The sequence below is a fragment of the Polistes fuscatus genome, unplaced genomic scaffold (genome assembly GCF_010416935.1).
Source record: "Polistes fuscatus isolate 324 unplaced genomic scaffold, CU_Pfus_HIC Scaffold2, whole genome shotgun sequence".
In the NCBI taxonomy this organism is placed as follows: domain Eukaryota; kingdom Metazoa; phylum Arthropoda; class Insecta; order Hymenoptera; family Vespidae; genus Polistes; species Polistes fuscatus.
In genome coordinates, this window is record NW_025113096.1 from 6,614,529 (window position 1) to 6,639,711 (window position 25,183).

At 28.3% G+C, this 25,183-nt stretch overlaps 5 protein-coding genes across 12 annotated transcripts; 2 read left to right on the forward strand and 3 right to left on the reverse strand.

The window, feature by feature from the left end:
• Positions 1 to 928: 928 nt before the first annotated feature.
• LOC122516832 (BRISC and BRCA1-A complex member 2-like) lies at positions 929 to 2,909 on the reverse strand. Of its 4 annotated transcripts, none has more exons than XM_043635013.1 (5): positions 2,442 to 2,909; positions 1,967 to 2,268; positions 1,423 to 1,794; positions 1,166 to 1,354; positions 929 to 1,101 (listed from the first exon to the last, which is right to left on the reverse strand). In XM_043635013.1, the coding sequence occupies exons 1-5, from the start codon at positions 2,554 to 2,556 to the stop codon at positions 1,078 to 1,080; spliced, it is 1,002 nt and encodes a 333-aa protein (XP_043490948.1). In that variant the 5' UTR covers positions 2,557 to 2,909; the 3' UTR covers positions 929 to 1,077. The 4 variants fall into 4 exon arrangements, with proteins under 4 accessions (XP_043490948.1, XP_043490945.1, XP_043490947.1 ...); XM_043635010.1 differs by having other exon boundaries at positions 929 to 1,354; positions 2,442 to 2,597; positions 2,630 to 2,907; XM_043635012.1 differs by having other exon boundaries at positions 929 to 1,354; positions 1,967 to 2,262; positions 2,442 to 2,908.
• A 901-nt stretch (positions 2,910 to 3,810) lies between these two features.
• LOC122516839 (BRISC and BRCA1-A complex member 1-like) lies at positions 3,811 to 6,079 on the forward strand. Of its 2 annotated transcripts, XM_043635026.1 has the most exons (3): positions 3,811 to 4,095; positions 4,891 to 5,218; positions 5,330 to 6,079. In XM_043635026.1, the coding sequence occupies exons 2-3, from the start codon at positions 4,939 to 4,941 to the stop codon at positions 5,854 to 5,856; spliced, it is 807 nt and encodes a 268-aa protein (XP_043490961.1). In that variant the 5' UTR covers positions 3,811 to 4,095; positions 4,891 to 4,938; the 3' UTR covers positions 5,857 to 6,079. The 2 variants fall into 2 exon arrangements, with proteins under 2 accessions (XP_043490961.1, XP_043490960.1); XM_043635025.1 differs by having other exon boundaries at positions 4,891 to 6,079.
• Positions 6,080 to 7,611: 1,532 nt separating this feature from the next.
• LOC122517186 (L-ascorbate oxidase-like) lies at positions 7,612 to 14,837 on the reverse strand. The gene is made up of 11 exons (XM_043635609.1): positions 14,591 to 14,837; positions 12,912 to 12,982; positions 11,022 to 11,314; positions 10,309 to 10,519; positions 9,903 to 10,183; positions 9,698 to 9,821; positions 9,327 to 9,547; positions 9,038 to 9,224; positions 8,697 to 8,912; positions 8,403 to 8,621; positions 7,612 to 7,973 (listed from the first exon to the last, which is right to left on the reverse strand). The coding sequence occupies exons 2-11, from the start codon at positions 12,973 to 12,975 to the stop codon at positions 7,612 to 7,614; spliced, it is 2,178 nt and encodes a 725-aa protein (XP_043491544.1). The 5' UTR covers positions 12,976 to 12,982; positions 14,591 to 14,837.
• A 6,243-nt stretch (positions 14,838 to 21,080) lies between these two features.
• Positions 21,081 to 23,487, forward strand: LOC122516835 (germinal-center associated nuclear protein). Of its 3 annotated transcripts, none has more exons than XM_043635018.1 (7): positions 21,081 to 21,224; positions 21,741 to 21,932; positions 22,015 to 22,176; positions 22,249 to 22,494; positions 22,640 to 22,780; positions 22,846 to 23,035; positions 23,291 to 23,487. In XM_043635018.1, exons 1-7 carry the CDS (start codon positions 21,166 to 21,168, stop codon positions 23,363 to 23,365), a joined length of 1,065 nt encoding a protein of 354 aa, XP_043490953.1. In that variant the 5' UTR covers positions 21,081 to 21,165; the 3' UTR covers positions 23,366 to 23,487. The 3 variants fall into 3 exon arrangements, with proteins under 3 accessions (XP_043490953.1, XP_043490954.1, XP_043490956.1); XM_043635019.1 differs by having other exon boundaries at positions 21,162 to 21,248; XM_043635021.1 differs by lacking the exon at positions 21,081 to 21,224 and adding an exon at positions 21,268 to 21,506.
• Positions 23,263 to 24,948, reverse strand: LOC122516847 (mediator of RNA polymerase II transcription subunit 4). Of its 2 annotated transcripts, none has more exons than XM_043635038.1 (4): positions 24,605 to 24,948; positions 23,957 to 24,363; positions 23,777 to 23,896; positions 23,263 to 23,701 (listed from the first exon to the last, which is right to left on the reverse strand). In XM_043635038.1, exons 1-4 carry the CDS (start codon positions 24,673 to 24,675, stop codon positions 23,532 to 23,534), a joined length of 768 nt encoding a protein of 255 aa, XP_043490973.1. In that variant the 5' UTR covers positions 24,676 to 24,948; the 3' UTR covers positions 23,263 to 23,531. The 2 variants fall into 2 exon arrangements, with proteins under 2 accessions (XP_043490973.1, XP_043490974.1); XM_043635039.1 differs by lacking the exon at positions 24,605 to 24,948 and adding an exon at positions 24,467 to 24,553.
• Positions 24,949 to 25,183: the final 235 nt, after the last annotated feature.

Sequence of the window (25,183 nt, forward strand, 5' to 3'; positions counted from 1 at the left end):
GAAATAACGAATAACACGAATACAATACGCAATGAATTTTTATATAAATTTTTATATAACAAATATTTTTCAAAAATGATTAGAAAGTTGAATTATTTCAATGATTTAGATTATTTGTAATTTTATATTACGCATATGTATTATTATTATTATTATTATTATAATAATTCAATGTTGCACACACTCTTGTACTTTATTTTCTGAGTAATTTCCAACTTACTACAATAGAATTTTATATTGTATCTAATATGCCGTAAAATAATAAAGCCGTACATAATCCAAAATGTAATATATCGTTATAAATTTATTGGGCAAACAACACTTTTGCTACCACATCTTGGAGAAGAAATTTTATCTGCAGTCCAGAATTTAATCGTCACGTTGATTACTATTACAAATGTAACGCTAGGCTCTCAACGGAAATCAATGTATCACAGTTATGTGACACTAGTAGTGAACTTCTTAAAAAATACTATAGATAATTTTATTAAAATAAAATTTCCCTTTTCAACCCACGTGCGTGCATACACAATTTGAAATAAAAAAGTTTTCTCCAAAATTGTTTTAAAATCCAAATTTTGCTATAACATGGTGGTACAATAATTCATAAGAGCAACGATACTTCTCGTCATTTGTCACTAATGTATTATATCACATAACAACATATAATTTATAACAATACAAATTTTCGAATGAGACTATTCTAAACGCACTAATCGTATAATTTTATTTTTTTGTATTTATATGTTAAATAATAACAAAGTTTAAAGTTAATTACAATTTGAAAGGTTTAATCACTTAATAAAATAAATAAAAACTGACATTAAAAAAAAAAAAATTAGATTAAATATTATTATATTTAAAATGAATGAAATATCATTTAATTACGGAATAAATATTAACTTTTATACAAATATAACAAATCATGAAATCTTAATGTGGATATATTTTATGAAACAAATAATTAAAATCGATTATTTTTAGTAGACTTTTCTTGGAACTTAGGAACTTCCTTCTCTATAATATGTGACAATATTTTACTGATCACTTGCCGTGAATTCCAACGTTGAATATTTGTTATCGTTGACCAATTAAAATTATCTAATTGTTCAGAATACAAATTACCATGTGCTGTCATATGATAAACAGATTGCAATGTTATTACCGGTTTTTCCTTAGGAAACATCAAGGGAAGATGAAAATATACCAAAAAGTAAAAATCTCTGTGCTCTAAGAGTATTGTAATATCTTGAAATGCAATAGCATCGTACTCTATAATGGAGTCCCTTTGTAATAAAAGTAAAGTAGATACAAATTGCTTTCTACTTTCGTAATACTGATTGATCGTATTTATCTGAAATGAAAAATGTTTATTGAAAAAATTATTGAAATAATGAAAGTAAAAATTTTATCAATACCTACCTTATCCATAATAAGTTCTTTTATTTTTGGTATATAAGCCCTTAAATAAGTATTAGGTAAAAATTGAGGTATATGCAACGAAAATGCCCCAGAAAATGTTTCTTCTAAATTTTTAGATAAATACAGGTTTGGTACTATGCAATTCCAATCTGGCCCACAAAATGTAACAACAAGTTTAGCAGCATCATTTTGAGATTGATTAGCTCGAGTAGGCAACTGAGAAAAATCTATATCTAAGCGTATAGAAAAACAAGCTTCAATTGGCTTTATACTCATTGGTAATAAAGTAACTTCAATATCATCTGGTGATATTGTCTCTAATAACATAGAATATTCTAAGTTTAAACGGTCGTGCTTTTTCAATAACTGTATCTAAAAAGAACACAAAACAATATATATCAATATTTTTAGTGTAACGTTTAAAGTTTTATTAACACTATGCCGTCCGGTTAATATGACATGCTGATGTCACAAACAAATGTATCGAACAAGTGCCGGACTTCAAAGTGTTTGTTTATAATTGTAATCAACGAGAAAATCATACTTGATGTTTCTTATAAAAGGATAAAAGTTCAATGATAACTTGTAGCAATGCATTACTATTTTTACAATCCCATTGAGCGAGACTAGGTATAGATATAGATAAAGTATCAATATCTGGATCAGTTAAAAAAGTCTCATCGCTGAATATAAAATCAGGACCCAATTCTGGATATTGGCTATCAAATAATACATTCCAAACAAGATTGTGGCTGGCATAAGGTATTGATAATTTAAAACTATCTCCTTCCGTTTTTCCACAACTAGAAAATATTGACTCCAATTCTATTACACCCCATCCTGCTCCTTAAAAAAAATAATATGTTATACACAATCACGAAATAAAATTATGCAGATATATTATTTAAATAAAAATGAATTGTTAAAATAATAAATTCATAAATTATTTAATTAATTAACAATACAATTAATCATTTATAATATAAAAAATTATTTTTAATAATATGAAGCGGTCTTACCTAACCTATCTTTATTTAAAACGCTTTTTAAAAATGGTGCAAAATAAGTGTCAATCGACCGTAAAGATAATTGTTGCTGATTGAACATTTTATCGGAGGACTTTAGAAACACCATGAATTATTATTTTATTTTTTTATTTCTTTACGTCTATATATATATATATATATATATATATATATATATATATAGGAAGTACAGAAAGATACAGGAAGAACAATTATTTCATACTTCTCAATATTTAGTAATCTATACGATTATAAGCACGCAATATCAATTCTCTAATGTATACAGATAATGTCATCTCATCCTAACAACAAATCTAATCGCGAAAAATTATTCGTTTAACCATAGAGACAACACAAGGAGTATGAGCTCCATGTATACAAATGGGATATAAAAATAAGAAGGCGCCCGTGTGCTATTTGTACCAAAATGGAAGGAGAATAAGGCAGCAGTTTGAAATAGAAATAATAATACGAAATTATAACGGTAATCATTTAGATTGTTTAAGTATAAATAATTAAAATTAAATAAATAATTATTTTATAATCGTAAAAAAATGAGTAAATAGTAATAATAATAATAATAATAATAATAATAATAATAATAATAATAATAATAAACTTAGATTAAATCTTTTTTTTAATCATTTAGTAAAAAAAAAATATTAAATGTAAATTTTATTGATAATAAAATTCAGTCAGAGATAAAAATAATGTCCCATCTGTAATTCCCGTCTTCGTATGAGATCAGCAGTACAAAATGAACATTAGCAACACTAGTGGTGAAAAAAGAAAACTTAAATATACGATTTACGTGGACAGATTTTGGCAATTAATACGTTTGAGCTCGTACTTCTTATGTAGTCTCCATACTTTGTGGTTTAACGAGACAAATGCCATGTAATAGCAAAGTCATAGATAACACAGATTAAAGGTGTCAAACTGTTCTATGGGAAAATTTTTCAATGGTATTTTGTTTTTTTCTTTCCTTTTTGTTAAAAAAAATATCGTTTTTAAAAATAACTTTTACAATGTTATTTTAATAATATTCCTCGTTCATTGTATCTCTCAGAATTGAAATAAGCTGTCAAAATTAGAATTTAAAGTAAATTCTTTTGTTTGATCCTACTGTCATATTTCGAACGTCTCTTCTAGCAAGGAACGATCCAGAAATTTAAAAAAAATTACTGTAGTATGAAAAACGAAAATATTTTCCTTTTCTTTTAATATTTGGTTTAACTACAATAGAAAGAATAAATAAAAAACAATAACAAATAACTTTCATTGAAATATATATTAGTTTATGAATAATTAAAACAGATGATTAGGTAATGCAATAGTGCTGCCCCTTATCGTTCGTAATGAAGAATTAATAAAAACGTAGTCTAATTTTTATTGATCTTTTAGGTCCCGTAACGTGATCAAATGCAAAATTAATTAACACAATGAAAAATAGTTATAAATAGATACATAAGTCATTCAAAAATATTTAATCTAAATATGAATATTATTAACGCTTTACGAAGGAATGACGCATGTGTGTTTTAAACGTGACTTATCAACTTTGCCGTTTAAGTTATATATACATGCATTAATGTTAAAAATGCATTAATGTTAAATTAATATTTAATAACGAAATAATAATTAATAAGTAAGTATACTTTATGAATATAAAATTCTTATTTTTTTTAATAACCAAAAATTATGTGTGTGTCCTTATGTATTAAATAATTAATTAATTTGTTAATATTGATATGTCTTATTAATTTTAAAAGATAAAAGATGCATAGTATACAACAAAATTAGGATGATCATTTTGCTTTCATTTCACAAAGAATTAAACGTAATAAAAATCAAATTGTATTATTCTAACCTAAAAGAAAAGTATTAGCAATAAACGTATATATACTTAATATTATAGGAAAAGTGGGACCTGCCGGAATTGTTTGCTTTTCTTAGACAATGCCTACAATGTCAGGCGTTTTTAGGTAACGTAAGAAACCGAAGAATTGTTACGGCTTATCGGGCAACAGCAACAGACACACACACAACACACACCCCGTCCCCAAAACATAAAAGCGAGCATGGAGCGAGTTTTTGAGACTGGCGTGTTGCTATACTATGTGCTATACTATACTATATTGTATGTGTGTGTGTATGTCTGTTGCCCAGTAAGATAAGATAACAATTCTTCTGTTTCCTATATTGCCAAAAAACGCCTGGCATTGTGGGCAATACTTAGAAAAAGTTCACAATCCCGGCAGATCCCACTTCCCCTATAACATATATAAAAAACTCATGTTAATATATCACGTCAGCAAAAATGACTTATAATTCTCGCGAAGAATTGATTGTATATTTCTTTATTAATAAACAAAAAAGATATATATATGTATACATCATAACGTTTGCCCTTTATCTGATTATGATGTTAATTTGATATTAGATAGAGAACGTATCAGTTCAGAATATATGTTAACGCAAATAAGGGAACATGTCAATACCTATGAATTGGAATGAAGAAATGAATACGATGTCAGCAAAATTAACATCTGCCGCTACGTTCACTCCTGCCACTATAAATAATACTCCAGAACAATCAAAAATGCTAACGTCAAATACCAACAGTGGTACATCGATTCAAAATATAGACTGTCAAAGTAGTAGTACTATGCAAGAAAATAATAGAGATTTACCTGAATTGAATATACCCGAGAAGATTTTATTTGTCGTTGATACCGCCAAAGAGGAGAACTGTACTCCATTTAAAGTTGGTACGGGTGAATCTTATTCTCCCTTATATATGATCAAGCGTGTCGTAGAAACTTTCATCAATGCCAAATCTACGATACAAAGGAAGCATGAGTATGGTCTTATGATTTTAGAATCTTCTAGTGTGCGCTGGATCAGTGACTTCACAAACAATGTCAAAACTATTTTGAATTATCTTGATACTATAGAAGAAAGCATTAATCAAGAAAAAACATTTAATATGGGACTAATATTTAAAGAGATATGGTTTAAAATACCTAAGGATAATTGCGTTAATTTTCTACCTGTTTTTACGACTCGTGTTATTCTGATATATTCAAGATCTAATTGTATACCGAAATTTTATGAGTGCAGTGGACCAAGTGGAAGTGAATGTTTAGTTACCATTACTTCCAATCCGTATTTCTTTTTGGATGTCTTATATGTACATGAACCACCAACTACGGAAAATTTATGTGAAGATGTTTATACTGAATTAATTTCTTTGGATATATGTCATTTTTGTCATGTCTACGAAGTAGGAAGAAATGCTGCTAAATTGCACGATAATATGGCCAAACTATTGGCTCATCCACTACAACGACCACTTCAAGTAGATACGTGTTATAGTATTAATGAATCTATTCTTACAAACAATTAATTAATATTCCTTTAACTTTCTTTTATTCATTTGTTATTAATCTTCATATTAGAATGAATAACTACATTGAATTTTACATTATGTACCATGCCATATGGCATTATTTATTTATAGTAAAACTATTATAGTTTTTTAATATTGTTTTCTTGTTTTCATTGCTATGCATTGCAAATTCGTACTTAGTGAATAAAATAAAACCTCTACTGTTATTTCAAACTTTAAATTTTTTGTATAAATTATGTGATTTATGGATTCCATGTTTAAAAAAATTATACGTGGTTTTTTTTAATGCCAATCAATTTTGGTAATTTCAAAATATGAAATTTTTATCATTTTTATTACATTCGCAGCATGAAGAAGTCTGGAGTTATCTCATTGAATCAGAATTTCTCATCGTGTTTTGGACATTTTTAACATGTTGCCTTAACTAGTCGTTGGAATCACTCTACATATTATGTGAAAACTATGCAATTATACTATTAACCCTTAGCGCTCCGTTGGCTCCGCTGTGGAGCCATCCGTCATTTGTTTCGTAACTCCGTAGGCTCGCTGCGGAGCCCAATGTTTTTAGTATGATTAGGAAAAAGAAAAAGAAAATTTAAATTTATTTTTCATTTACAAGAAGAAGGTGCATATATATATATGTATAAAATAAATAAAATCAAAAATATTCACAAGCACATGTAATTCTTCTCACTTAAAATAAGACTCATTTTCATACTCGTTCCGCTGCGAAAATGTGCCGGAGTTGCTAGTAGGCAGTGGTACAAAAACGTGCAGAGCGCTAAGGGTTAAACATTCCTTTTGGAGGATCAGGTTGTTTATCACGACATTGTTTTATAATTTGTTGAGAAATTACATTTTTTAAATCGGAAAATCCATTTTTGTGTTGTTTCATTAATAACAGAACTTTCCTCATAAATTAAACAAATATTGCTAGCAATTTTAAATTATTTTAGAACTTAAAAGCTTTTTGAAAAAACTTCGTAGATGTTAATTGTATTTGATACAAAATTTTATAATTTTTTAAACAATTATTTTTTTTATTAAACCTTTATAAAGGACAAAGAGATAAACAATCACATCAAATAAAAAAAGAACAACAAAAGCTATCGAATACATTGCTAAATAAGAAATTGTTATGAGATATTATATTAAGTATGAAATGGAAAAACGATATGAAATTAAAGACAAAACCAATGAGACGTCACAATTGATGATTTTTAAACATACTTTGATTAATTCTATAATTTAATTAGACTTAATTTTAAATATCACAATACTCTCTTAAAATTACGATGTCAAAATGATGATGATAATGATGTATAATCGATGATCGATAATGTTAGTTATGTAAATGGATTTTTGTTAGGTAAAGAGAATTAATATACATTCGAATACTGATATGTAATTAAAGTATGGTTATTGAATATAAATCAGTACTTATTGTTAGTATAGATACGACTTATCATTGTATGTTTTCATTATGATCAAGGCACGATCAAAAATAGGGGAATATGTTGGCCATTCAAGTTCATTGCCGGTCATAATTAATATATCACAGTGACAACATACTTTTATACATATTTGGAATACTTTTAAAACTTGAAATCCTTTCAAGTAAAAAAGTAGAAGTGTAAGTACATACAATATGATGGCTGTCAAAATACACTTTTTACAATGGTCTGTTACTACTAATGAAAAGTAATAGAAAATTATGTCATATTTGTAATAATTTTGTTTTAAATATATAAACTACAAATATAGTATGTTAAGAATAACGGAAATAATGATGGAGAGAGTTAGCAAATGTGTCGATGTAGTAAGATTAGGCGAGGAAGAATCAATTCTTTTCTGTAGTGATGGAATTAATTTAATCATATATGATTGTAATTCGTTCGACCATTCAACTTCATTTTCTTTCGAATTAGTTGTTGAACTCTTTTGTGTCGATGTTGCACTGGTCTTTGGATTTTCATTAGAGGACTGCTTCCAATCACCACATCGTGGAAATCCATGTGGGACTTGTTGCATTGCCTCGTGATCACCCACTTTAAAGATCAAGGACATACCGATTTCAGCATGGAATTCGATGTGACAATGGAATAGCCAATATCCTGCAAATCATTTTGAAGGAATTTACTATTTCGATCGATGAGTCAGAAATACGATGGTATAATAAAACTAAATTAGAATGAAATGATCAAGGAAACGATTATTTTATTTAGAAAATTTTCACGGATTGATTTGATGTAGAATGCTATCAATACTTTATCTACGGCTCATGATAAGAATTGACGCTCGCAAACGACCTTCCCGGTTTTGTATAAATTCGGATAATAGAATAGAACGTTTTTATTTTAATTTTACAACATTCTTTTAACGAAGATCTAATGCCTCTGTAAATCAAATATTTTATGTGTATGTTTTAAAGTGTGTTCCCAAAAAATGCTGATAAGCATTAAAAACCAAAAAGCCGTATTATAGCCTACCAATCGATAAAATGTTAACAATTTTTTCTTTGATTGGAATAATCAATGTTTTACCTGGATTGTCTGCATAAAATCGAATAATAGTGTAGCCCATATTAGGAACGGTCACTGTGTCTTTCAATGGTGCATGGTCGAGCTTCCTGTTTATCTTACCAACTGCGTCCAATTTTTTTATTTCGTCTATTGTAATGTTTTTGCCTAGTCTTTCCATTCCTACAACGCGAAACTGGTAGCCGTGAATATGAAATGGATGATTAGCTTCGTAAGTAACACCTGTGGAATAATAATCAATAACAGAATTAAAATATTATTCTTTTCTTAAAATAATTAGCAAAAAATCAAATGTACCTTCATCCACGAGTATCACTTCGACGACGCTGTTCAACTTCACTTGGAGAACATGAGTGCAACTACAAAACTTCTTATCGCATCCTGTTACAGTACTCGAATTACAAAATTGATTAGGCTCGATTAAATCTCGTTGCGAAAGTAATGGGAAAGATGGTAACTTCATCGATATGTGATTTAATTGTGGCGTGAACAGTCGTTGTGACCAATCGTTTACTGTAAAAAAAAATCAATTGTAATATTTTATCATAAACAAATAACAAATAAACCATACGTATATCATATTATTTCGTGATTAGGTAGTAGATTTAAAAAATTGTTTCAAAATAACAGATAATTACTTTGATCAAATCCATAAAGACCTTCCCGATGGAAATGTGGATTGTTCTTAGCATAAAAATCATAAGTCACGTAAAATTGATAATCTGCTTTTTTGATACTCGTTTCGTCATTTTCATCCAAAGAAGTAAGCAATGGTATGCTAAGACTATTATTCGATTCTGTACCCTCGTTTAACGCGTTTACTTTCTGTTCAAACAAATATAAAAAAATATTCATTGCATCAATACGAATTATTTTTAGTTACATTTTTTCTATAATTTTATTTATTATAATAAAATATAAAGTTACCCATCCAGGTAGATTATTCGAAGGACGATCGTAGGAAATTTCTCCTTCTGGTTCTGAATCTTTAGCATTCTCGTATCTAAGAATAGCGACTTGATGTGCACCAAGGAATCTCTCGTCACAGTCCATCAAACCACGGAACCGGATCCAATAATTATCAATTTCTTGGTCCATATTAACAATAAAATCAAATCTCTCGCCAGCGTAAATCACTAAAGATTCAGCTGAAAGATAGAATTTTTTATTAAAAACAATAATGTGGACATGTACAATTCACGCGTACATTTAATTCATTTTCATATTGAACATATCAAACATCTATCGATAGAGACGAATAAATTAGCTCGGGAAGAATGATTTTTGCATAATTTTACCTTTTACTGGCTTTATATCGCGTCCATCTGAGCTAATGACGAAGAGAGTATGATTGTCCACAGACACTTCGATGGGACAGTTAAGAAATTCAGCGTTTATCAGTCTGAATCGATACCTTAGATTCTGTAATAGAAAAATGTTTTAAAATTCTCCTTGTGCAAGGCTAATCAAATACAAATAATCTTTTCCAAGAATAATTTATACCTGTTTAACAGTAAACGTCGTTAAAGGCATTTTCATGGAAATAGCGTCAATATCGCTATTATTAGATTTGTATCGTCCCAGACTATTAACGAGTAAGTTAATAGGTTTGTTGTTGCCATTCGAGTGATGATGTGCGAGGAACATGTCGGTACCCATATTGTGAGTCCAATCATAAAGGGTTAACGTAAATTCGTCCACGTCATAAGAATCCTTGTGCCAATTCTTAGAGGGTGGTGCACGAACAATTAGAGGTCCGAAAAGACCATCACCTCTTTGGAAACCTACGAAATAATTAGGTTAAATATATAATAAAAACTGAAGTGTATACAAAATTTAAAGAACTGAAAATTATTGTAGTCATTTTTGTTCCAGTTATGAAATCATCGTTGTTTCAAATTGAACTTACCTATATGAGAATGCCAAAAGTGGGTACCAATTTCAGTAGCAATGTAATTATACCGAAAAGTTGATCCTGGAGGAATCGGACATTGAGCAATGTACGGTACTCCGTCCATGTAGGGTGATTTGTGATGATGCAATCCATGCCAATGCATCGTAGTACTTTCGGAATTTAACAAATTAATCACGTCGACTATTACTCTATCACCCTGACAAACCTACAATTCAAATATTTCAATTTATAGTCTTACTCATCCGTGCAAATAGCTATCTATCAATTGTCGAAAGAGACGCAAAGATAAGGCGAGATTAAGATATATCCATACTTTTTATTATTAATGTAAATATTAACCAGAGACCTTATATAATGTAATGTAAAGAAAGCATTCGTCGATTTAGTTGTTTGCAACAGACCCGTTGTATATATTTGTGTTTATTATCTTATTTTCAAAAGCAATTTATTAACCCCAATAAATTGTATTTTTATTCAATTGTAAAATATTTGTAAAAGTTCATTTTATTTATATACGTAGGTGCATATGTATTGGGTTGTTAGAAAAGTTCCTGCCGATTAAAAAATTATTTTATAAGAAAATAATTGTTTCTTTTAAATTTTCCTTTAAAATCGATATGAATTATCCTTAAAAAAATAGCACGAATTTTCCGAATAACCCATTACGTGTATTTATCTATTAATAGTATAGAAACTACTTTAAGTACCTGAATCGATGGTCCAGGTAACTGCCGATTAACAACCAAAATCGATCGTTTAATTCCATCGGCTGGTATGCAGTGAGGACGGAAACAATCAGTGGAATTTAATGGACAATTGTAACAGGCTTTGCTCATCGTACGATAAGATTCAATTTTAAAAGTGTAATGACAATTCAGACGTGGTGATCCATCTTTACAAAGTCGTTTACAGTGATGTTTGTTCCAATCGATCGTATCTGCGATTTCTGGGTCGATCGGTGTCAGTCCAATGTCATTATGGACTGTTATTAAAGTTTTCTCTAATTATAAAAGATAGAAATTAATTGTAAGAAGAAATCACAAGATAAAAGAGAGATTAGAAAAAGTGTTTCGTTATAAATGGTGAAATTCCTAGAAATTAAATTTTTATAAAGAAACAATTTTCCTCGTAAATTAACTTCGTAAATTGGATCTTCCTTAGTTTATTTATTTTTAACTTATGCATATTTTTATTTTGTTTTTTTATTTAATTTTAAACGAATTAATATATCGGGTGGAGAGGAAATTAAAAAAAAATACTGCCAGAAGCATTTAAGCAAAAGTTAAAAAGAAACAATATTTAAATTCTGTTAACTCGCGATCTGATTTATTGCGACGAAATATGTACGCACGCGTTTCTTCCGGCATGATTTAAATTTATGAGTACAAAATAACAAAAGGTATCCTAACGATCCTAAAGATTTTAATTATCGATTGTACGGATAATTCATACGAGGAATACAACAACCAAACACACCCTATTGGAAAAACTTGATTGAGAAAACATTTTAATTTCTTTTACATTACATTGTCGAGCGACTATCGTAAAATGAATCATCATCGTCTTTTATCATGTAAATTTATGTAAATTTTGTCTAATAAAAAACCGAAAGATACATAATTGTAAAATGAACATTAATTCACATTAATTATCAATAAAACGAAGATAAATTATTTTATTAAATAATTATTAATATTTGAATAACATTTTTTTTTACATCGTAATAAAAAGAAAAGTAAATGGACGATATAAAGAATTCATAAGCGATAAATAAAAGTCGTGTAATGTTTTGTCGTTGCATAATACTCGAAAGGATACCAGAATAAAGATTTTATACGGTGCCAACGAGAAACTGTTACTTGCGCTCGTGAGAATCTCTCCCAACAAATTAATGCAGTGATAAAAATACAAAAAAAAGATCCCAAGTTTCGTCGTACGCCAATTACATAATCCTATCATTACATGTATGCATGTACATATACACATCACATATGAATTGATTACAAATACCTTGTTAACACTTTCAAGATTAAAAATAGAACGTAAAAAGTGAAATTCATGAAAACTACCTTATATGTGACAATAATATAATTTATGATAAATCACTTGAAACAAATTTCACAAAATTATTCCTCGATACTTTTCATCTATCCTAAATAATATTTTGAATAATAATTATTAGATTTGTTAAAAATAAAAATATAAAAGTACGGGATTTTGGATACACGATACGTTTAGTATAAAACAACGGAAAAATAAAAAATTATAGACTTATTATCTTTACATTAATAAACATAACGTTTGATAATTCGTACGTTATTAAATTTTCATGACGTTCGTGACATCGTTATCGCTTGCAACTGTTGTGCGTGTTCGTGTGTTATTTGAATCGTGCGTACCTTTAAATGAATTTAATTAACTTTCCGAACATACATACAACAGTGTACGAACGAACGAACGGGTTTTTCTTATATATTTTTTTTATTTTTTTCCTCTAAATATCAAAAGGAATGAATAATTAAAATCCCGGATATCAGGAAGCGTGCGATCATATGATTCGAATCTTTCGCGTAGGCTCGATTGAGAAGATGACTCACCTGAGTAACAGTAACGTGCAAGATGTATTTGTAACAGTAATAACAGTAACCTTCGAGCTATCATTATTGAACTGCAACAGATAAAAGACAAAAGTAATTTACTTATTTTTTCTTTTTTTTTCAATTAAAAAAGAGAGAAGAAAGAAAGATAGAAAGAAAAGAAGAAACAAATTAAAAGACCTTGGGATAAGAGTAAAATGATTAATATTCGAGAGTGATCACGTCGATGAAATCGAGCGACTTCTTTTTTCGCTTCGGGGCGATAAGGAAATTACTTGAATTTTCCATTCGCTCGACGCGATTTACCTTCCGAATCTATTTAAGTAAAGTGGAATTATTTACATTCGTGGTTATCTCACTGTCGATAGCGAATATGGTCGTTTGTCTACTAAACGGATCTTCTATAATTAAGTCGAAATAAAATGGGTTTAGAAAGGTTAAGAACGTGGATGAACAAGTAGTAATAAAAATAATTTCAAAAAAAACAAGAGAAAAGAAGAAAAAACTAATTAACAATTGAACTGATAAGAGTTACATTAGTAGGAATATAATTAGATTCTTGTTTAATACAAATAAAATAATATCGTTTTAATTGAAGAAAATTGTTCTTGTTAATTGAAAAAAAATCCTATTTGTTATAAAAACGAAGATTCAATTGGGAATGTTTATTTTCTTTAGTTGAACGTAAGGAGAAGCAAACGAGGTTGCTAGAAGCGGTACAAATAGAAAACCACGATTACAGAATGTCGAAATTCCTAATATGCATTCTTGCAACATTAAACGAGAGGAGTAGCGTCACAACAGAGAGAACACCGTTTTACTTACGCGCTAAATGTTTCTACGAACAAATTAATGGAGACTGTAACGTGTTATACCGCATTCTCCATTAAAAATAAGAAAGATATTAGACTATTTTTAAACAAATTTCAATATTTCTTCCTATTTTTTATCCACCTTTTTGTGTTATAAATAAAAAATATTACAATAAAATTGTTTTCAAATCAAATCATTGCAACATCTAACAAAATTAATCATTAAAATGTCTATCGCGTTATGTTAAATGAATAAAAAAAAATCAGCGCAATCATAACAAGTGAAAAAAAAATTAATGAATAAAATATCTATCACGTTATTTTAAAATTTATCTGAAAATATTCTTCAAATGAAACACTTGTAAAAACTGAAAAAATTAATAATTGTGCGTAATTAAAAGTCACGTTATATTAAATAAAAAAAATAATATTTCACAAGAAAAAATGATTTTCTAACTCGACAATTGCAACAATTAAAAAAAATTCATATAAAAATTATAATATTCATACATTTTGATCATAGTTTAAATCAACCGCTAATATATTTTATAATTAGATAATCTATTAGAAGAAAGAAATTATTTCAATAATTTTTCGATATATTATTTAACACATCGCAATCCTGAAATCATACAAAATTATCTCTTTTTTTCCACTAACAATCAGATTAAATAAGTTAATTAGATATAAATGATTATCATTATGATTAAAAAAAACCTCTAACGAAAGAAAATTATAAATTTCAAATAAAAAGAAATGTTACCTGAAGTATTTTTTAAGTTCTTTTCAGAAATCAGCAGGAAGTCCTTATATAGAACACAACTGATTGCGAACTTATCGTAAGAATAATTAAATACACGAGCTCACCATGAGTATTTATAATAATCTATCCCTAGATCTTATCGAAGTTTCCTACACTCACTTTTATTTCTTCTTCTTTTTCTTCGTCTCTCTGATAGGGTGAATAAAAATGTGTCTGTCACTTCAACAAGTCAAAGCTTTACAGAACACTGGACCGAAACGAGCGTGTTCGGTTCTCTATACAAGTCTTCCTTTGGAGGTCGTGTATACCCCACACGTGCTACCAGCAACAGGCCCCTTACTTCACCTGATGCTAAAACAGCAGGTATGGGATGATACCTGAATAACAGGTATACAGATAGACCACATACTGTTTAAATTTTCCCTGTTCTTTTCTTTATTAATCGCATAACGTCAACGGATTTTCCACGTAAGGTAGCAACGGTAGCTTCGATCATTAAATTATTTGATCATCCGATGATCAAAATGGGGACTTAACGGCAGACGTATAATCATAAAAAAAAGAGAGAGAGAGAGAAAAAGAAACTTAATACTCACAATCAGTCAACACTAATTCCTGGGATTATAAATGAATGAAAATGAATGGAAGAAATTAAATGACGTCAAGAAATATTTATTGATTATCATCCACCAATCTTATCTGATATATCTAAAGGAAATCTTTTGTTTTTTAATTTCTCTCGAGTAATATTACTCGAGAATACTACTTACAAAGTTAATGAATTTCGTTCGGTTATCTAACATAATCGAGAAGCATGCTCATTTAGATAGACTATATAAACAAATAGATATTAACATATTATTTTTATAAAGAATAATAGTGTCTCGCGTACAAATTCGTAATCAAATTTTTTATTTATGATAATAGTTAGATTTTTCCATTGGATTATAGAAAACATAAGATTCTTTATCGACCATTTGCTGTTGCCGTTATTCTTCTTTCTTAAACTTTTTCCTCTTATTAATCAATGGAATCATTGAATTGATAAGAAAAAATAACACGCACTTGAACAAAATCCCCTTTCAATCGCTGATATGTTTTTTCTAGGAAACTTTGCACGTTCACGTGACAAACCACGTTTTATCGATTATGGTCCAGACTTTTAAGTGAAACGTTTTTTATAAATAACTAACGTTAGAGTTTATCTAGAATTAGAAGGTAAACAGTTATGACAAATTTTTTAACGATGTAAGATATTTCAAATTATTATTTATACCTTGTTTTTCAAATATTGTGCTTTTTATTGTGTATTTTTTAATACGAAGTTTCCAAGATTCATCACAACGATAAAATAAATGTAGAAGAAAATCCATAATACGGTTTCCGATCGAATTCATTTTATTATAAAATTCGTTCTGCGCGAATGAATGCACCGAATTTTAAAGCATATTTAAAAAAAGTAAACAATTAAATATACGTTCTGGGAGAAAGATTTTCTACACAAATAATTAACCGTAAAGTTGTAAAGAGCACCGTAAAGAGTGCTCACTTTAATAATACATTGCGATCTACATAGATGTAATAATGTCAGAAATACAATTTAAATATACGAATGTATTGAGTCAAAAGTGAAAAAACTTTTGTTCATATTTTGTATCCAGCCTTTTTCAATGGTTTCAAACTGTTTTATGGTCAATGTTTAGTTCCTTACTGATATTACGTCTACTAATGTATCAGATTTGCTCAATTTTTTCCATCGTTTCATCGACTTTATCAGGTTTAGATATATCTGAGAACATTCAAATTTTCAGATTAAAAAATCCCTTGAACAAGTTTTGTTCCAATATTCGTACCAATATTACATCATGTCCATAAATATCACGCACTTTTTTACGAACTTTAATCACATTCTTCCCTTTTTGTAATAAAATTTCTTTTTTATTGTCATTCATTTACAAGATGCAACTATTGACCTAATAAACGAATATTGCAACTGTTTTTGAAATGGAACTTCTAAGGCAACGGTAACGATAATATTTTATAAAACGACATGAAAAGACTGGGAACATAGAAGTAAAGAGAGAGAGAGAGAGAGAGAGTGAGATAGAATCTATAGTTGATCGTTAGTTAAATGAGATTATGGGAGGTTCTAGTGTCAGTTAGTGTATGTATCGGAACCAATTTAATACCCATTAAAATAAGAATAATACAAAGTACATATCTATCAATATATTTGAAATATTAAACCATATCTATCAGATATTTTATTAGATGACAATTTTCAACTTAAAGTCATTTTTGGTCATCCAAAATATTAACAGAGTACATTAGTGTTCGATATACGTTAAATGATTGTTAATTAATCGAAGGAAATGTATATTGTAATCTAAAAGCACCGAGTATAAGTTCGACGTTCCGTCCTCTCCGAAATCCGACATTAGACTGGCTCATTGTCCCCTATGAAAGTCAGTTAAAATTCTTCTGTCGATTGTTGTTTATATGACTTTCCGAATATTATTTTCGTTATACATACATATGTAATTTTCGTAAGGTCATATAAACAACAATCGATAGAAGAATTTTAACTGATTTTCACAGGGAACAATGAGCCAGTCTAACGTCGGATTTCGAAGAGGACGGAACGTCGAACTTATACTCGGTGCTTTTAGACTACAATATACATTTCTTTCGATTAATTAACAATCATTTAAGATATATCTAATATAGTATTGTACTCTATTGATATTTAGGATTATTTAAAATAGAATACATTGTTTAAAAGTTCCTTGCCAGTAATGACTGAGTTGAAAATTTTCATCTAATAAAATATCTGATCGAAATTATTTAATATTCAAAGTATAATAATAGATATGTAATTGGTTAATAGATATGTACTTTGTATTATTCTTACTTTGATGGGTATACTGATTCTAATATTAGAAAATATTTAAATAACAGGCAAAACAAAGGATGACCAATTGTTAGACATGAAAAAACCGAGTATTCCCCCTATTATACTAACATGTATGATTTTAAGATTTTAAGATTTCCTATATATTATTTTCGTATTTCTTTAATTCACTTGTTATATGACTCATTAACTTAAAAGTAATTAAGGTATACTAATATATTTATTTCTAAATTTTCTTCATTCAAAATGAAGAAATTTTCAAGAAAAAATCTAGTAAGATTAGCGGTGTACGAAAGGATATTCACTGTGTATATAAATCAATTGATTATCTTTTACATGATAATACGAGTTTCACTTCTATTACGCGTGGATATCACGTATATTGTTTTTTTTTTTTTTAAATTACTCTACGATATTTCAGCTTTTAATCGCGTGCAGATATTTGCCAGATTCGATTAACATATTGACAGGCTCGTGCCTTGCGTTACTATATTATTTTATATCTTATCTTACAATTAGAATTATGATTTCTAAGGAAAAAAAAAACATGTAAAATTGTTCATCTATCGGGAAAAAACGAAATAAGTTTGTCCCGTACTCGACTATAAAATACAAGTCTTACCTATTTTAAAATTACTCACTTATTTATAGAACTTTCTTTCGTTCCCGCTTTCCGCAAACATTATGTAGTCTAGTCGAAATTATACATATATTACTTTGGTTATCCGTCTGCATGTGCACGTATGAGCGAGCGTGAGCGTTGAATGGCTGAGCAACAGGTTTCGGGGGAATTCCCTCCGAGAAAAAATTCCAAACTAAAAAAATCTCTTTCTTCCTCTCTTTTTTTCTACATTTCTTTCTTCTCGTATTTCTATCTTCCAGTAAGATATTTGAAATCTGTAAATATTACCAACCAACCAATGATTTATCAATTTTGATAGTAAGAATAAAAATTGTTAACGAGCGTAAGATGCAGAAGAAAAAACATAATTTGCTTCAACTAACAAGTGAGAGATGACACAATTCGCGGACATTAAATCCTCCGCATAATTCCCATGATAAAGATGTCATGGACGATGTATCATAAATACGTACCTATAGGTAGTTCTATACATTCGTTTGTAAAAGATAAAAAGTATATAACAGGTAAGCTGGTAACAAGTAATTGACAATTAAAGGTTGTAACCTGTTTAGGATTATTTTTTAAAATGAGATTGAACGTAACTACTACGTAAATATATTCGTTAAAATATATTAACTCTTACTTATTTAAATATGATCAATATACATGTTTTATTTGAAGAAATAATGAAAACATACAAAAAGTCGTTATCTTACTACGTGACTTATTGTCACGTTTGACGAAATAAAAATGATCGGCCCTTCTAATGATATTTACGAAATCCTCGCTAACTTAATAAAACCTGTTATTAAGAATGATTTTTATTTGCTTGATCCCAGCTATCTTTAAACTATCTTTAAAACGAGAATTTAGATTTCTTGGTTTCTCCCAGAACAGGTAGCTAGGCCTGTAAGAAGGTTGGTATATAATGATGGCGCAATTATATAATTTCGAAAAGGCACGCACAAAGGTCGTATAATGAACGTGTAAAGAATAACGAGAGGGATTCATCGATGCGAAAGCGTCGTAAATTATCATCGAGTATGATTTGGCAGGGTCTTCTCTTGTCCAACTATGCCTAATGATCATCGTGAATGTAATTAAACAAAATTAAAAATAAGATAAGCAATCGAAACTATTCAATTATTTACCGTTTCATTTGTCAATCGGGTCAAAGTAATTTTACAATTGATATACCTGATCTTTTTTTTTATTTTTGATATGTGTTTGTTGTTTTTATTTTTGTTCTCTCTATTTTCTTAACCGTTTTGAATATTTTTATTTCATTACAAGTTCGCTCGCCTACGATATCTGCTTTCTTTTTTTTTAATGATATTTATTCCGATCACGTAAATAAATAAATCGTTTATTCCGTGTCGTTTACTTCAACGATTTGTCTCAAACGTGATCTTTATACAAAACGCGCGGAATTTTAAGCGACAAAACGCGAAATAAAAAGAAAAAAATAAACAAAAAATATAAATAAAACCGTACAGTCAACGGAACCGTTATTTCTTTTATATTCGTCAAGACTATCGAAATTTTACATAGTTTAATATTCAATTGAGATATTCCATAAATCAATAAATTCATCTAATCTTTTTCATAATTTTTTCAACGAGGTAGATCAAAGATATTGAAGAAAATTTTCTTATACTTTTTATATTAGAATACTTTTTTTTTCATTTATTAGAAATTACAATATTTTAAATATTTGCAATTTTACGAAAATAATTTAATAAAATGTTTCAGAAATTGTAATATTAAAAAACTACTATGCCATTAAACGTGTATTCTTTACATATAAATGTTCTTTATTTTATGTATACATTTACATATCTAATTAATTTTTATTTTATTTTACGCATAGTCAAATAAATGTTACATGTAGAAAAAAAGTAAATGAAACATAAACAATGTAAATTTTTAACTATTAAATGTTACGATAGATCTTACACATTAAGAAATATAGTAAATGAAACACGCAAAAAAGTAGAAGTAATTTCTTAACTGTTAACATAAATTATTTGAACAATAAGAGAACAATAATTCCATAATTTGATCATCGGATCGATATTCTTTTTTTTTTATCATTAAGCTACCATAAAGGAATTAAAATATTCATAAAAAATGTTATGCCGGCAAAAGATAATTTCATTGATAGCGATCTATACTTTCAAGTATTTATGATTAAATATTGTTAATAATAATAATGAATTCTCTATATCAATAGTGATAATCTTAATTATATACTTATATATATTATATAATATACTTCTTCTTTCTCTTCTTCTTCTTTCTTTTTCTTTTTATATATAAAACTACACGTGGAGTGATGATTAAATTATTGCTCATGAAAAATAAATTTAACGAATATCCCGTATAATTCAAATGCAAGTATTGGATCAGGGAAAAAGTTTTTTGGTATTTAACGATAAATAAATTTTGCACTTTTGTTTTAAAATACGAAAAAACTTTTTCCCCAACCCAATATATTTAAAAGTTTACAAAAGAAAATACGCATCGACTATAATAATCTTATATAAGTTTATATTGATGAGTAAACGATAGTTGAATGAGTTGATAAAAATGACTACTTGAAATAACTCTACTATTCTCTGTCTCATAAAAAAAAAAAAAGAAAAAAATATTTGAGCAAAGTTCGTGACATTTCAAAGGAATACATCTAACGATACAAGGAATTTTTCAAAATAAAATATATTTGTAAATACGCGTATGATAATTAATTTGACTTTCTCTTCGATAGCAAAAACATTCGAATCTAATATTTAAACTTTATCCTTTTGCTTTTCCATCATAAAAAGTGACGTAAAAACTATTTTGATCGTATCATCAAAAAATTTATTAATATTTATAACGACAAACGTAATTAATACGTTTCGTATGCTAATAAAAAAATTAATTAACATAATAACATTTACAAAGACGGAAACATCTAGTAAATCATAAATTATTTACAATACAATTTTTAAAAAATGATACACCAGCGCCACGGATGTTATTGTTCGAGAATTATAACCTTAAAAATTCATTGGTAATAATTTACATGGAACGAATTTTTGGTTAATAAATCTAATAAATAATTTCTTAGTAATTCGAATTTATATTATATTATATATGTAAAAATGTCTGAGACTATAAATGGAATATGTCATTTAATGTGTCCTCAAAAAGAAAGATGGATGTAAATTATTTTGGAATATATCAGGTTTAGTATTAATTAACGTCGTTTTTGTATCCTGCTGAAAACTAGAATAAATTGGAGCTCTCTATTAATCTTCAAATTAGAAAATATTTTTTATAATTAGCAGAAATGAAGAATGAAGTGTTGCTACTATATAATTGATAAATTCATTAAATCTTATTAATAGTTATCTTTTAACTAAAATTTAGTTGTAGACCACCATAGTTTCGAAAGTTGATAATGCTGAGGTTTCATATAGATATTTTTATATCTTAGTATTCCGTAAGTTTTGATTTTAGTTCTTAAGATTTTAATCAATATAACTTAAATAGACCTTTTATGACAAGAATTGTCTGCGTTTGCTAAGTTGCTCCATAATAAACTATGCAATAAAGCTTATAAAAAAATGACATTAATTATTACTAGACCTTCTTATTAACTATTTTTTAATATTTCAATGAATTATTAATATTATTTAATACAATTTTAAACTCACTTGTATTTCAAATTAATTAGGAGGGAAAGGGAAGGCTTACTGCATCAATTTGAGATAGATGAAAAAACAAAACATTCAAAGAAACCAAAAGCGGATCCAAGGAAGATAATTAAAAGTTTTTCCCGTTCAGCTGCAGGCCAAATAATGACGGATCCAAGTTCCTTACGACCAGGACCTGTATTGTTATCGACAATTAAATATTTGTTTACAAAGTATTGTTACTATATTTATCATAATGACAGTTATAGGTATGTAGTGTGTAATAAATATTAATATATTTTTTATACAATTTAGGATAGTGACACGTACAGATGTAGATTGGATACACGTATATGATTTCACATTTGACCGATTACGAGCCATACGGCAGGATTTAGTAATTCAAAGAATTGGTACGACTATGAGTATTCAAATTTTAGAACCCATAGTACGGTTTCATACTTATGCTAGTCAAAGGTAAAATGATAATAAAATACAAAAAAAAAAACAACCTGATTTAGTTTGTTTTTATCTTATGACATTTCGCAGGTTAAGTGAACGAAATATAAACGAGTTTAATCCTAAAATAAATGATCAGCATTTGCTGGAATGTATGACGCAATTGTTGGTTTTGTATGATACGTTGAACAGAGAAAAGGAGTTAGAAATTCATGAAGAAATAGAAGCAATTACATTGATCGATAACAGAGTCGAAATGGAAGCATTGTATATTCTTCTAAACATTGGAGATGTATCTGGATTGAACAGAGCATTAATTCTTCCTGAAAAATTAAGGCATGTCACAATAAGTAAGATAAAAATACATTCATCTTATTTTTTGTAACATCTAATGTTTCCTATGCTTAATTTTATCATTTAAATAATATTCGATAATAATAACAAATACAAGTAGATAAATAATCAAAAATATGTTTTGTAGAAAGTCAGAAGAAATTAAATTAGCTACGAAGATTTCTATAGCTTGGTACTTAAAAAATTATGTACGAGTATTTCGATTAATAGAAAAACTCCGTCCAATATTTGTATGTGCTGTGATGTGCAATTTAAAGAGTTTGAGAAGGTATTTATCTTTTTTTTCTTATTATACAAGCACTCATTAAATCTGTTTCTTGTATATTATTGTAGAAATGTCTTACAAATTATGAGTTCAGGATATGATAGTAAAAATCTCACATTTCCTGGATTGAAATTACAAGAACTCTTATTGTACAAAGATGTAGAAAAGCTTAAAAAAGACTGCGAATTATTTAATTTAAAATTTACTAATGAAAATGTTTTGTTTCAAAAAACATGGTTTAATAATCAAGTATTGTTGGTGAGTGTTCGATGTTTAAAACTGCGATTATTATTAATAAACATATTCGCTACCAGTCTCCACGATTTCTGTTGAAATCCCAACATCACACATTTGCAATTGTAATCAATATAAAAAATAAGTTCTAGACTGTGGTTGGAATCTCTTCTTTGCTGCGCAGTAACGAACGTGTTAAAGAATATTGCATGATTTTATATTCTTTTACATTTAATATATTCTCGTTAATGTTTGCTATATTCGTCTTCTATATTTCAGGCAAATAGCGAAATGTATTACACATCTCAAAAGTTACACAAGTTCTTGCCAAATATACTTCTGGGATCTTCGTGACGACATAGTTATTCAAAAAATGGTACAATGTTCTTAAGTGTTCTCAATTCTTCATTATAAAATTGTTTATTTACAATAACATAAATAATATCGTAAATAAAAATAATCATAAATAAATTTCATATCACGTATGCTATATTGGTTATAATGTAATATTTACATCAGTCTATTGGGAATCGCTAGATGAGCTACTCGACGAATCTGTCGACATAACTTCGACATCTTCCGTTTCTTGTTTGTGAGTATTCATAGCTACACTCCCTTGTCCACCCACAGACATATGAATCTCTCCTGACGGATGCCACGCAAATTGATTTGCTTGCGAAACCGGAGGTTCTGATAATTGAAAATATATTAAATTTATTTATCTAAAATATTTTTTTGTTCTGAAAGACTGTACAAAGTATATACCACCAGCAGGATGACCGGTTCTATGCAAATCTGATGGTATTCCTGGATGAGAGCCTAATACTGGCACGTTTAAAGGAAGGTCACTTAGCCTACCTAAACATCCTAATCTCATTTCGATATCTGAAAAATATTCATTTCTTATTTACTTATTCTAAAGATAAAGATAAAGTATGAAAATACCGGTAGGATAAGGTCTTCGAGGATCTCCTTGTTGCCATGTTAATGGAGCACAAATAGCATTGGATGCACTTATTCTATGAGCAAATTTAATAAGTTCTTCTGAAGGTACAGGACGTTTATTAGCACGTGCAATAGATTGTAATTTTTGTTTAGCCTGATATATAGCAGTGGCTAATATTTGTTCAGCTTCCTTTAACTGACGTTGCAACTGTTGAATATCCTGATCTTGTCTTTCGACTTCTGCCTTCAAGGCTTCCATTTTTAAATTGATTTTTGCTTGCTCGGCAGCTTGCTTTAAAGTACCTTTCAATTCTTTATCTTTGGCAATTAATAATTCTGTTAACTGCATATGTTCCACGCTGGATAATTTCATTGGTTTTGGAGCTATTATGTTTTCTATCATTTCTCTAAATGTAAAAGAAAAAACAAACTAAAGTATTTAAATTTAATGAATACATGGGGAAAATTGGATGGAATACTAGTATGTATGTCTAATATTTAGAACCTAACCTCTGTTTTTTGTATTAGCTCTTTGTCTCGTATAACACGGCATTTTTTAGAAATTCAATAACCGAGTTATACGAGATTAAGCTACATATGTTATTATTGTATATTTATTTATTTATCAAAATAAATAACGTATCTTACTTTGCTATTAATTCAATATCATCAATTATCGATAGAAGTACTTCTCTTGTACTTTTATTTGAAGCCATCATAAATACCTTTTACACTAACTGAAAACTTATCGAATTTAATATTTTAATTATAAATTCAATTTATATATTATAAATAATAAATTGTTAAAATGTTTATTTCACGTATACGTTGTATTCACAACCAAACACCGTTTTGTTTTTACTTTAACACTTTCGAAAAACGAGAGAGTCGCCATCTTTAAATTTACCGGCCCCTTCAGAATCATAAATCATTATTATACGAACTTGTAATAAGGTTATATTCTTGACTATGAGTATTTTACTAAACTAATCAGATTTTCTTTGTATATAGAATTGTACTTATAATTAATATCCAAATCAAATTAATCAACTATAATTTAATTTTTTCGAAACAGAAATTTAAAATTTATAAATTTATACCAAATTATTTAAAAAACATTGAAATTTATATGTTTCTAAAATTTTCCGCTTGATGGCGAAACTGTGTCAATAGTAACGAACCTATCAGATACAAATACTCGTTGCAAAACGAAATTTTTTATATTTT

Bases quoted from the DNA above. Each gene is read 5' to 3' on its own strand.
- LOC122517186 (XM_043635609.1), bottom strand. From the start codon at position 12,975: ATGATAGCTCGAAGGTTACTGTTATTACTGTTACAAATACATCTTGCA. The intron at 10,184-10,308 runs GTAAGTTCAATT...ATTATTTCGTAG, and splicing joins CTTTTGGCATTCTCATATAG to GTTTCCAAAGAGGTGATGGT. The intron at 7,974-8,402 runs GTAAAACATTGA...AATGATTTGCAG, and splicing joins ATTTTATGCAGACAATCCAG to GATATTGGCTATTCCATTGT.
- LOC122516847 (XM_043635038.1), bottom strand. From the start codon at position 24,675: ATGATGGCTTCAAATAAAAGTACAAGAGAAGTACTTCTATCGATAATT. The intron at 24,364-24,604 runs GTAAGATACGTT...TTTTACATTTAG, and splicing joins GATATTGAATTAATAGCAAA to AGAAATGATAGAAAACATAA. The intron at 23,702-23,776 runs GTATATACTTTG...TTCAATTATCAG, and splicing joins AACCGGTCATCCTGCTGGTG to AACCTCCGGTTTCGCAAGCA.
- LOC122516839 (XM_043635025.1), top strand. From the start codon at position 4,939: ATGTCAATACCTATGAATTGGAATGAAGAAATGAATACGATGTCAGCA.
- LOC122516832 (XM_043635010.1), bottom strand. From the start codon at position 2,556: ATGGTGTTTCTAAAGTCCTCCGATAAAATGTTCAATCAGCAACAATTA. The intron at 2,269-2,441 runs GTAAGACCGCTT...ATTTTTTTTAAG, and splicing joins TTTAAATAAAGATAGGTTAG to GAGCAGGATGGGGTGTAATA. The intron at 1,795-1,966 runs GTATGATTTTCT...TGTTCTTTTTAG, and splicing joins CCTTTTATAAGAAACATCAA to ATACAGTTATTGAAAAAGCA.
- LOC122516835 (XM_043635018.1), top strand. From the start codon at position 21,166: ATGTCTGAGACTATAAATGGAATATGTCATTTAATGTGTCCTCAAAAA. The intron at 21,225-21,740 runs GTAAATTATTTT...CAAATTAATTAG, and splicing joins CCTCAAAAAGAAAGATGGAT to GAGGGAAAGGGAAGGCTTAC. The intron at 23,036-23,290 runs GTGAGTGTTCGA...TCTATATTTCAG, and splicing joins TTAATAATCAAGTATTGTTG to GCAAATAGCGAAATGTATTA.